Source organism: Ornithorhynchus anatinus, chromosome 10, assembly GCF_004115215.2.
Source record: "Ornithorhynchus anatinus isolate Pmale09 chromosome 10, mOrnAna1.pri.v4, whole genome shotgun sequence".
In the NCBI taxonomy this organism is placed as follows: domain Eukaryota; kingdom Metazoa; phylum Chordata; class Mammalia; order Monotremata; family Ornithorhynchidae; genus Ornithorhynchus; species Ornithorhynchus anatinus.
The window spans coordinates 43,230,951-43,243,234 of record NC_041737.1 but is presented as its reverse complement, the minus strand read 5'-3'; the positions used below and the strand labels follow the sequence as shown (position 1 = coordinate 43,243,234).

The 12,284-nt window shown below is 41.9% G+C and overlaps 1 protein-coding gene across 1 annotated transcript in view; it reads left to right on the top strand.

The window, feature by feature from the left end:
- The first annotated feature begins 9,766 nt into the window (after positions 1 to 9,766).
- The window catches only part of SLC13A1 (solute carrier family 13 member 1), a 53,957-nt gene continuing 51,439 nt past the window's right edge, over positions 9,767 to 12,284 (top strand). The window contains exon 1 of the mRNA XM_016228140.3: positions 9,767 to 9,882. Coding sequence (XP_016083626.1) covers positions 9,784 to 9,882 — 99 coding nt within the window. The 5' untranslated portion in view covers positions 9,767 to 9,783. The remainder of the gene's footprint in view (positions 9,883 to 12,284) is intronic.

Sequence of the window (12,284 nt, the reverse complement as noted above, 5' to 3'; positions counted from 1 at the left end):
AAAACTCCTCTTCCCCTTCATATCCAATAGTCCACAGCTCACCAAATTTTCATAGCTCTTCTGAAATCATATCTCCTCCAAGAGGTCTGCATTGACAATTTCTAATATCCCCAACTTATATCTTTGAATTCATGACATCTAAGCATTTAAGGGAAGCAGCATGGCCTAGAGGAAAGAGTTACAGGCCTGGGAGTCAGAGGACCTTGGTTTTAATTCTGACTCAGCCATATACTTGCCATGTGACCATGGGCAAGACACTTAACTTCTCTGTGCCTCACTTTCCTCATACGTGAAATGGGGATTTGATATTTGTTCTCCCTCCTTCTTAGATTGTAAGCCCCATGTGGGACCCAATTATCTTATATCCACCCCAGCACTTATTACAGTTTTTGGCACATAGTAAGTGCTTAATACCACCATTTTTAAGTATGCTTAACCTCTCTTTCCCCAGCCCTTGTGTACATTTTTTATAAACTCCATTACTTCTATCTGTAATTTGATTTCGTGTTTTTCTTCCCTCCTAGATTGTAAGAATTTGGGGGGCAGGAATAACGTCTCCTAATTCTACTGTCATCTCCCAAAAGCTTGGTAGAGTGCTCTGCACAAAATTGGTGCTCATTAAATTGATATTAATTGCCCTTCTCATTTGAAGAAGACACCATTGATGGTGAAGTTCACCTTATGAGTGAATGTGGGCTGAAAAGGAGTAGTAGGTGAAGAGAGCATATGCTTAAGAAGCATATGCTTAAACAAAGCCAGCTGTCAGGAGTTTCTACTTAATAATAATAATGGTATTTGTTAAGTGCTTACTATGTGCCAGGAACTGTTCTAAGTACTGGGGTAGATACAAGATAATCAGGTTGGACACAGTCCCTGTCCCACATAGGAATCACGGTATTAATCCCCATTTTACAGATGAGGGAACTGATGTGCAGAGAAGTTAAGTGACTCGCCCAAGGTCACACAGCAGACAAAGGGTTGAGCCGGCATTAGAACCCAAGACCTCCTGACTCCCAGGTCCATGCTCTACCCTTTAGGCCATGCTGCTTCTCTACTTGTGGTGGAGGGAAGTAGAGGACCACCGGACGATTATTAGGAGTGGAGAGATGTATGCCAAAAGAGGACGTGGGTTCTAATCCCACTCCGCCACTTCTCTGCTTTGTGACCTTCGGTAAGCCACTTTACTTCTCTGTGCCTCATCTGTAAAATGGGGATCAAGACTGTGAGCCCTGTGTGGGACAGGGACTACATCCAACCCAATTATCTTGTATCTACCCCAGCTCTCCTTCTATTTTCCCCTCTCCTGTTCCCATTCCTATCCAAACTGCCTCCTTCATTTCCTTTCCACTAACTTACTTGCAACTGTGTGGCCCAACGACACGCCTGAAATGAAACTGCTTATTTTTCCCACTAAACCTCCAACTTCCTCCTGCTAACTTCTTCATCTATGGCAATTATAACATCCCCATCTTCCCCGCCCCAGTGATATGAAGGAGCCCCTGCCTATAACCTCAGTGATGAAGGAGTCCCTGCTGTCTTTCAACTCTCACAATCAATATATTGCCAAATACTGCTGATTCTTCCTACATGATATTTTCCATATGCATTCCTTCCTTTCCATACAAACAGCTGTTATCCTGGTTCGAGTTCTAGTTATAATGTGACTAGACTATTTTTTCAGCCTTATTACTGGTCTCCCTGACTCCAGCCTCTCCCATCTCTCATCTACTCTGCCCGTTGCAGCCCAGATCATCTTTTTAGAGAGTTTGTAGCACATGTCTCTATTCCTTAAGCCTCCCCCTGATGCCCCACCCCTTACTACTTTCCCAGGTTCCTCTGCAAAAGTCTTCACTCTCAGCTTCAAGGATCTCAACCAATTCACCCAGTTTATCTATTTAGAGAAGCAGAAGGACTGGGTTCTAATCCCAGCTCCACTACTTGTCTGCTGTGTGACTTTGGGAAAGTCACTTAGCTTCTCTGTACCTCATTTTCCCTCATCTGTAAAATGGGTATTAAGACTGTGAGTCCCATGTGGGACATGGAGTGTCCAACCTGTTTAATTTTGAATCTACTGCAGCACTTAGTAATAATATTAATAACGGTATTTGTGCTATGTGCGAGGCACTGTACTAAGCACTGGGGTGGATACAAGTAAATTGGGGTGGTTATAGTCCCTGGGGCTCACAGTTTCAATCCCCATTTTACAGAGGCACAGAGAAGTGAAGTGACTTGCCCAGACAAGTGGTGAAGCTGGAATTAGAACCCATAGCCTTCTGACTTCCAGACTCCAGCACCTAGTAAGATCTTAAGAAATGCCATTCAAAAAAATCTGCTATCATCACCCACTGGTCCGCAGTTCACAGATCCTCTCAAGCTAATCTTCTAAATGAACCTCGCTCTTACCGCTCCCACCTCCATCCCCTCTTCCAAACTGCTCCTCCTGGCCTGGAATTCCCTCCTTCCTAAAAGCTTACTGTCTATGGTGCTCTCCATCAATCAGTAGGCTTTATTGGTTGCCTACTGAGGAGAAGCAGTGTGGTTTAGTGATAAGAGCATTGGCTTGGGAGTCAGAGGTCATGGGTTCTAATCCCGGATCTGCCACTTGTCAGCTGCGTGACCTTGGGCAAGTCACTTAACTTCTCTGTGCCTCTGTAAAATGGGGATGAAGACTGCCTCAGTTACCTCATCTATAGAATGGGGATGAAGACTGTGAGCCCCACGTGGGACAACCTGCTTACCTTGTATCTACCCTATTGTTTAGAACAGTGCTTGGCACATAATAAGCGCTTAACAAATACCAACATTATTATTATCATTGTGTACAGATCACTGTGCTAAGAACTTGGGAGGGTACAGTACGACAGCATTGGCAGACACAGTTCCTGCTCCACTAGGAGCTCACAGCCTAGAGGTTATTTAATGGTATATTCAATTACTTATTTTGATTACTCTATTTATAAATATTTTATATTTATCTCCCAAAGTGAATCCCTTGTAAACCGGAAATGTTCCACATGCATTATACTTCCCAAATACTTAGCACAATACATCACACACAGTGAAGCTTGATAAATAATAATACTGATGGTATTTGTTAAGTGCTTACTATGTGTCAAGCACTGCTCTAAGTGCTGAGGTAGATACAAGCTCATCAGGTTGGACACAGTCCCTATAACAAATGGGGTTCACAGTCTTAATCCACATTTCACAGATGAGGTAACTAAGGCACAGAGAAATTAAGTGACATGCCCGAGGTTACACAGCAGACAAGTGGAGGAGCTGGATTTGGAACCCAGGTCCCTCTGTATCCCAGGCCCGGACTCTATCCACTAGGCTATGCTGCTTCTCTAAGCTTATTACAGTAGAGTCATTCAATTGTATTTATGAGCACTTAACTGTGTGAAGAGCACTGTACTAAGTGCTTGGAAAGTACAGTTCAGTGTTAATGCAGAGAAGCAGCATAGCCTAGTAGAATATGGGACTGGGAGTCAGAAGACTTGGATTCTAATCCTGACTCTGTCATTTGCCTACTGTGCAGACCTTGGACAAATCACTTAACTTCGCTCTACCTCAATGTCCTTATCTGTAAAATGTGGATGAAATACTTATTGTCCCTCCTCCTATTTAGACAGTGAGACTTACATGGGTCAGGGACTGTGTCCAATCTGATTATCTTATGTCTACCCCAGCACTTATTACTATGACTGAGGGAACTGTTCATGCCTCATCTTCTTTGTGATCAGTCATTTACCTCATGATATAGGAAGAGCAACCAATGAAAATCCCTGTTAATAAATGATAGCAATTTAAATTTTTGTGGTTTGGGGACTAAAACTAGAGAGTTAATGAAATGCTGGATTTATGTGACTGCAGTTTTAGAATTAACCCAGTAAAGACTACAAATGAGTGACCAGACTGAACAGAGAAGGCAGGATATTATTCACTAGGCAGGGCACCACTCACGACCTATTTTACTTATAACCAAAAATCTCCATCAGCAATACAGACTAGGATGCTGCCATTAAATTCTGCTACCTAGGCAAGGAGGTTTCCAGTGATGTAAGAACAAAAAGTTCGGAAACAAAATCAAGAGATTAGTATGCCCTTTGGGATGGTGTGACATCAAAGTGGCATCAAATTCCAACGAAATTAAGGTTTAAAGAGCAATTGTAAAATCCAACCTTTTTAAACCTATAAAACCTGGACTTATCAGAGGGACTTCACCCAACTGGGGGAATTCCAATTACTTCCCAGGCATGCCCTCATGACATTAAAGAATAAGGTGAGATCACCAAAACAAGGTTTAAACTACTTACTGATCACCTTACATGTTCACTGAGCAGTCCATGTGAGGAAGATAGTTGGTAGCAGAACAACTGATCAGATACTCCATGGTGAGCTAGAGAATGGGAGTTTTATATGGGAAGGTAGAGATAAATTTGAAAATCTCAATTAAACAAAACCCTTGATAATCTAACATTTGTCTGCTCATTGACTGTGGGCACATTACTTCAATTCTCTGTGCCTCAGTTTCCTCATCTGTAAAATGTGGATTAAAACAGAGAGCCCCATATGTGGCAAGGACTGTATCCAACCCGATTATCTTGTATCTACCCCAGCACTTAGTATAGTCCTTGGCATGTAGTAAACATTTAACAAATACCATTATTACCATTATTATTATTATTATTGTTAGTAGTAGTATTAAGAAGCAGTGTGGCTTAGTGGAAAGAGCTCAGGCTTGGGAGTCAGAGGTCGTGGGTTCTAATCCCAAGCTCCACCACTTGGCATCTGTGTGGCTTTGGGCAAGTCACTTAACTTCTCTGTGCCTCAGTTACCTCACCTGTAAAATGGGGATTAACAATAATAATAATAATGTTGGTATTTGTTAAGCTCTTACTATGTGCAGAGCACTGTTCTAAGCACTGGGGTAGATACAGGGTTATTAGGTTGTCCCACATGAGGCTCATAGTTAATCCCCATTTTACAGATGAGGTAACTGAGGCACAGAGAAGTTAAGTGACTTGCCCACAGTCACACAGCTGACAAGTGACAGAGCCGGGAGTCAAACCCATGACCTCTGACTCCAAAGCCCAGGCTCTTTCCACTGAGCCACGACTGTGAGCCCCACGTGGGACAACTTGATAACCTTGTATCTACCCCAGTGCTTAGAATAGTGCTTGCCATTTAACAAATGCCATAATTATTATTAAGAGTCTTGGCCACTGCAGATATTCAGGCATTAGAAATGACTGACTCAGAGCAAAAACTTTGATATCTGTCGTGCCGTTATAGTGAAAACTCTTTGTGGGCATGGATTGTGTCCCATGCTTCTTTTGTACTTCCCACAGGGTACTAAACGTAGGGGTGCTCAATAAATACTGTACTTATGTACAAACCCTTAAACTCTGCTGCTTTCCCTACCCATAATTTAGTTTAATGTCCCCCCTAGGTTGTAAGCTCCTTAAGGGTAGGGATAGTTTTTCCAACTCCATTATATTGTACTCTCCCAAGTGCTTAGTGTACAGTGTTCTGCACACTGTAAGGACTCAATAAATACCACTGACTGATTGAATTTAAGAAAACTCCAACACCCAGAGAAATGAATGAAAATGGCGTTAGGCAGTACCAGTAGCAATTGCTACTGGGAGTAGCGAGAATAATACCTTGTTACAGTGTTATCCTTGATTCCTCTCTCTCATTCAATCCATCACTAAATTCTGTCTGTTTGACCTTCACAACATCACTAAAATCCACCTCTTCCTCTCCATCTAAACTGCCACCAAGTTAATAATAATAATAACAATGGTATTTGTTAAGCACTTAACTAAGTGCCAGTCACTGTACTGAGCGCGGGGTGAATACAAGCAAATTGGGTTGGACACAATCCCTTGTCCTATGTGGGGCTCACAGTCTCAATCCCCATTTTACAGGTGAGGCAGCTGAGGCACAGAGAAGTGAAGTGACTTGCCCAAGGTCACACAGACAAGTGGCAAAACCAGGATTAGAATTTATGATCTGCCGACTCCCAGGCCCATGCCCTATCCACTATTCCATGCTGCTTCTCTAAGCTCTTAATCCAAGCACTTATCCTGTCCTGCCTCGATTACTGTATCAGTCTCCTTGCTGACTTCCCTGTCTCCTGTCTCTCCCCACTCCGGTTCATACTTCACCTTGCTGCTTGGATCATTTTTCTACAAAACGATTCAGTCCTTGTTTCCCCACTCCTCAAGAACCTCCAGTGGTTTCCCAGCCACCTCCGAATCAAACAGAAACTCCTTACCTTTGGTTTTAAAGCACTCAATCACCTGCCCCCCTTCCTACCTCATCTCACTACTCTCCTACTACAAATCAGCCCATACACTTTGCTCCTTTAATGCTAACCTTTTCACTGTACTTTGATCTCATCTATCTCACCAGTGACCTTTCGTTCATGTCCTGCCTTTGGCCTGGATCACCCTACCTCTTCATATCTGACAGACAATTTTTCCTCCAAGAAACCTTTCCTGACTAAGCCCTCATTTTCTTTTATTCCACTCCCTTCTGTTTTGCCCTTACTTGCTCCCTATATTCATCCCCCGTCCCAGCCCCACTGCACTTACGTACATATCTGTCATTTTATTTATATTAATGTCTGGCTCTCCCTCTAGATTGTCAGCCCATTGTGGGCAGGGAATGTGTCTTATATTGTTTTATCTTACTCTCTCAAATGCTTAGTACAGTGCTCTGCACAAAGTAAACACTCAATAAATATGATTGACTGACTGACAGTGCTGTGAGAAATAACTTTTACATACTTGTGTTATGGGATACGTTGCTAAGCTTGGAGTATCAGTCCTATCAACCAGAGTTGCAGATCTAAATATATTCTGTAAAGTCTCAGTTCTTTTACTTGAGAATTATACTGCGAATAAGAAGGATATACCCTAACGACATTCAGTCCATATTGACAAAAAGGGAATATTTAATCAGGTGTTTTTTTTGCCAGACACACCTCACCAGCCGTTTGTGCTTATCAAATTTTCCACCTCATTATCTGGTTAGTTGAACTATTCCAGAGTGAAATCCTGGCAAATTATACTCTTTGCATAGCATGAAGCAACCAACAAATGAAAATATGTTAAAATATATGGCCCTATAGCACATATCAATCAATCAATCAATCAATGACATTTATTGAGCACTTATTGGGTATAGAGCACTTAGAAGAGTACAATACAGTAGAGATAATAAACAATTCCTATCCATAAGGATCTTCCTGTCTCTAGGTCAGTTGCAGAGATGGAGCTCAAACCAACCCCTAGCTTGCCTGCCATTTCCTTCTCCTAACCATAGTGCAAGCTTGTGTGAGGGAGTCAACTAAGCAGTCAGCTGTATCAATGAGCACTTACTGTATGCAAAGCACTGTATTAAGCGATTGGGAGAGTACAAAACAACAATCTAACAATCACATTCTCTGCCCACAAGGAGTCCCTGAGCATTCTTAAACTTTTGTACTACAATTGCCCAGGGGCCAACAATGAACATGTACCTAGAATGGTCTAGTCTGTGCAAGAGCAGCCTAGGACTTGTGCAAGACCCACTGACAAGCTTGATATAATGTTGGTATTTGTTAAGCGCTTACTATGTGCCGAGCACTGTTCTAAGCGCTGGGGTAGACACAGGGGAATCAGGTTGTCCCACATGGGGCTCACAGTCTTAATCCCCATTTTACAGATGAGGGAACTGAGGCACCGAGAAGTTAAGTGACTTGCCCAAAGTCACACAGCTGGCAAGTGGCAGAGCCGGGGTTCGAACCCATGACCTCTGACTCCAAAGCCCGTGCTCTTTCCAGTGAGCCACGCTGCTTCTCTGATATACTATTCCGGTTCTGAGACATTTGTATAATTTTCAATAACCGCTAAGAGTAGCCTACAAAATTTTAGGAGGGGCTAAGCGAAACAGATTTTCAGACAACCTGCATATGCATTATTCTTAATAAATAGGGAAGCAGCCTGGTCTAATGGAAAGACCCTGGGCCTGGGAGTCAGAGGACCTGGGTTCTAATCCTGGCTCCGCTCTGCTCTGCTCTACTATGTGACCTTAGACAAGTCATTTAACTTCTCTGGGCCTCAGTTTCCTTATCTGTAAAGTGCAGATTAAATCCTACTTCCTCCTACTTAGATCCTGAGCCCCATGAGGGACGGTAGTCCTAGAAAACCCGATCTGATGTGCCTAAAAGGAACACAAACCAGATTTATTATGTTAGACTGGACCAAAGAGCCTATGAGAGTGAAAGAATTGGGTGGGGAAGAAAGGGTGATGGTGGGCTACCATATGGTGAGAACTGGAATTGAATTTTTCTTTGGCTCAAATGCACTGGATAATTCCCCATCTCACTACTAAACTTTCTCCTGCATCCTACTAGACCAACCTCTCAAATTCTTGAAAAATGACCGTCACTGTTTCGGTCATAAAAATGTGCTTGAACTACTTTCAGTTTATATTCAGAGGTGCCATGATATTGCAGTGGCAGAGTAAGCCTCATCAGTAAAAACAGGAAAGGAGAGAAGGTAAGAATCTGATGGAAAGGGGGCAAACAAAGCTATCTTGACCTCACTCTCTCCCTTTACAGAGCAGGCTACTGAGCAGAGTCTTTTCTCTGACTCTGGCACCCTTTAGCTCTGCCTGAAATAAGGGTGGACTATGAGATGGTCCTATAGGAAAACTCCCTTGGAAGGTAGTGATATGTGTTATGTGCATATCCATAAATTGTTTATTTAAATAATAATAATAATGTTTGTATCTGTTAAGCACTTACTATGTGTCAAGCACTGTTCTAAGCACTGGGGTAGATACAAGGTAAGCAGATCATCCCTCGTGGGGCTCACAGTCTCATCCCCATTTTACAGATGAGTTAATTGAGGCACAGAGAAGTTAAGTGACTTGCCCAAGGTCACGCAGCTGACAAGTGGCACAGCTGGGATTAGAACCTATGACCTCTGACTCCTAAGCCTGTGCTCTTTCCACTAAGCCACGCTGCTTCTCATTATTATTATTTACATTATTTACATTAATGTCTGTCTCCTTCTAGACCATAAGCTCATTGGTGGGCAGGGGATGTGCCTACCAAAAATATGTGTATTGTTCTTGGCCAAAAGCTTAGTACAGTGCTCTACGCACAGTAAACACTCAATAAACACCATTAACTGATTGATTGATCGATAGTCTGAGGCAGCTGCCCCTTCTGCCTATTGGTTAAAATGGTCCTGGCTAGAGACTATAAAGCCAGGAACACATTTACTATTGAACAAATAACTTTTGCCAAGAAAAAAAATCATTTCACACCTGTCAGACTGTTTCAAAATTCCCCTCACCCCTGTTTTTTCATTCTTTTTCAGTGGAGTGAGGTGATGGAACCAAACTGGCTGGAGTCCACCCAGGGTTAGTTGCAAGTTTAAAGGTAATATGTTCTACAGGGTCACATTTCAATTTGTCAGAAAATCCTAAGCAAGTATAGCTTCCCTCCACTGTCTCAGAAGGTTTTTTAGGAAGACTCTTTGATGTCTAGTAAGTACTCTTGCCTTATCTATAAATAGTAATACAGACAGTAAAACCATAAAGAGAGATTTAATTTTAACTAATGTAGACTAAAAAGCTGTGATGCAATGGCCAAAGATGATAGACTAGCCAAATATTAATCCAGGCTGGTTACTTAAGGTGATCCGTGTGTTTTTTTGTTTTGTTTTGTTTTGTTTGGATGTTGCGGTTTCTATAAGACGGTGAAGCCACCAACACCCCGCAATGAAGTTGCTCAGCTACGTCTTGGTGTACCGCAGGTTTATACTCATCCTTCTCACCCCACTGCTCTTCCTTCCTCTCCCTCTCATCCTCAAAACCAAAGTAAGTGATCCAGCTGCAAAAGTTTAGGTGGATTTGTTCCTTTTTTTTCCTTTTGCAATGGTTTCAACTGTTTCCTCTTGTGTTGTAGACATTTTCTGTTTCAAATGTACTGACATGCCATAATAGATGGCTTCAGGTCCCAGTGATTTGGGTTAGTGTTTTTAATCATTTTCAAATCTTAGTAGTTTATCACAGTACTGGGTAGAGAAGCAGCGCGGCTTAGTGGAAAGAGGCTGGGCTTGGGAGTCAGAGGTCATGGTTTCGAATCCCAGCTCTGCCACTTGTCAGCTGTGTGACTGTGGGCAAGTCACTTAACTTCTCTGTGCCTCAGTTACCTCATCTGTAAAATGGGGATTAACTGTGAGCCTCACGTGGGACAACCTGATGACCCTGTATCTCCCCCAGTGCTTAGAACAGTGCTCTGCACATAGTAAGCGCTTAACAAACAAATACCAACATTATTATGTCAGTAGAAATATTAATGATGCAAGTAAAATGATTCCCACTTCCCTGAGATCCTTAAAGACATCCCTTGGTCCAAATTGGGGCCGACGATGATGATGTGATGTGAAGGTTTTCAAAAGATCCTTTTAAAATTGTGCTTACCCACTTAATGCTATAAAAAATTATTCTTTCTGGCATTTTATTTGCAGCTGCCCTTTAGCATTTTCATCTGTTTCATAATTGACAAGAAAAATGAGTCTCTGTTCTACTCCTTCTAAATGAAGCAGTAAGTTTAACAATTTAAGACAAAGATAAGACAAAAGCCTTTTTATGCCAACCTTAATATCCAGATATCGTTGGAACCTTATGTGGGTACTGTTTCATACTCTTCCTATCCTTCTTCTTTAGCTTTTCACAGTGCTTTTCAGAGAAAGTTTTCATGTAGTTGAAAATGAGAAGTTATTGCCAGTAGGAACATTGATTTGTCTAAGTAACCATGACTTGCGTGAATATGCACTGGGTAGGAAATGATGCCATGAAATCAGAATGTATTTGATGAAATGTTTTCTTTTCACCTTTTTTCTAATCAAGCCATTTGTTGAAACTCAATTAATGTTAATGAAAGGATTTTTCATAGTGGCCTAAAGTTACTTTATTCTCTGGCTACTTGGGATGCATATTTAATCATTCAATCAGCCCCTAATTAAACTGGAAAAAATATTGTTTTAACAGTTACTTGCAGAGAAAGTGGAACATTTCTAAATAGAACTGTGGTCTTTTGAGGGAAAAATTTTAACTAAAGCTATTACTTGTAAAGGTGAAAAGTCAATTTCCAGTTGAGAATTAATGCCCAATTCAAGTGGACTCAAGTTGTCAACTTATTCTCAGTGAGCCCGAACTGGACAGTTCTAATAGTAATGGTAATAATAATGATGGTATTTGTTAATTACTTACTATGTGTCAAGCACTGTTCTAAGTGATGGGTTAGATGCATGCTAATCAGGTTGGACACAGTCGCTGTACCACAAAGGGTTCACAGTCTTAATTCCCATTTTACAGAAGAGGTAACTGAGGCACAGAGAAGTGGAATGACTTGCCCGAGGTCACAAAGGCAAGTGGAGGTATCGGGATTAAAACCCAGGTCCTAAAATACCCAGCAGGGTCTCTGGCACACTGCAATCACTGATTTGAGAATACTCAAGAGTTCCTTTGAATGGCTGAGCTATTGAATATAAAACAAGATTTAGAATAACTCTGAGCAAACTTCTGAGCAGGAAAAATGATTTCTCCATGAAAATTCCACCCTTTTATGGAACTGTTTGGTAAGCTAACACCTTTCTGTTAATTATCCATCAACTGATCAGACATTGCTATTCCTCAGACTAAGTTATATAGATTCTGAACTCAAAGTGTACCCATTAACTAATTCCACAGACCCGTTCCTAAAGGCGACACATCCAGTTGATGATAAGGGAATGTACCCCTAGGCTATGTCCCCAAATGACCGTATCCTCAAGCAGAGCTCACTAGGGCTATGGAAGACCTTGGCTTCTTAAGAAAACTCCACTTTGTGAGATGGGCTCTTAGCTCCTCATATTACCTGAAAGTGTGAGGTTGTTTCAGGGGGTCTCTGATCCCTAAAGGACAGTGCCTGGCACATTATAAGTGCTTAACAAGCATCATTTCTTCTCTCTCTCTTAAAGCTGTGGGGCAAGCCCCAAACTAATCTGTGGATCAGTGGATGGAGCACGGTCCTGGGAGTCAGAAGGACCTGGGTTCTAATTCTGGGTCTGCCATATGACTGCTGTGTGATGTTGGGCAAGTCATTTAAATTCTCTGGGCCTCAGTTACCTCATCTGTAAAATGTGGATTAAGAGTGAATGCCATGTGAGACAAGGACTGTATCCAACCTGATTAACTTGTGTCTACCCTAGTGCTTAGAACAGTGCTTGGCACAT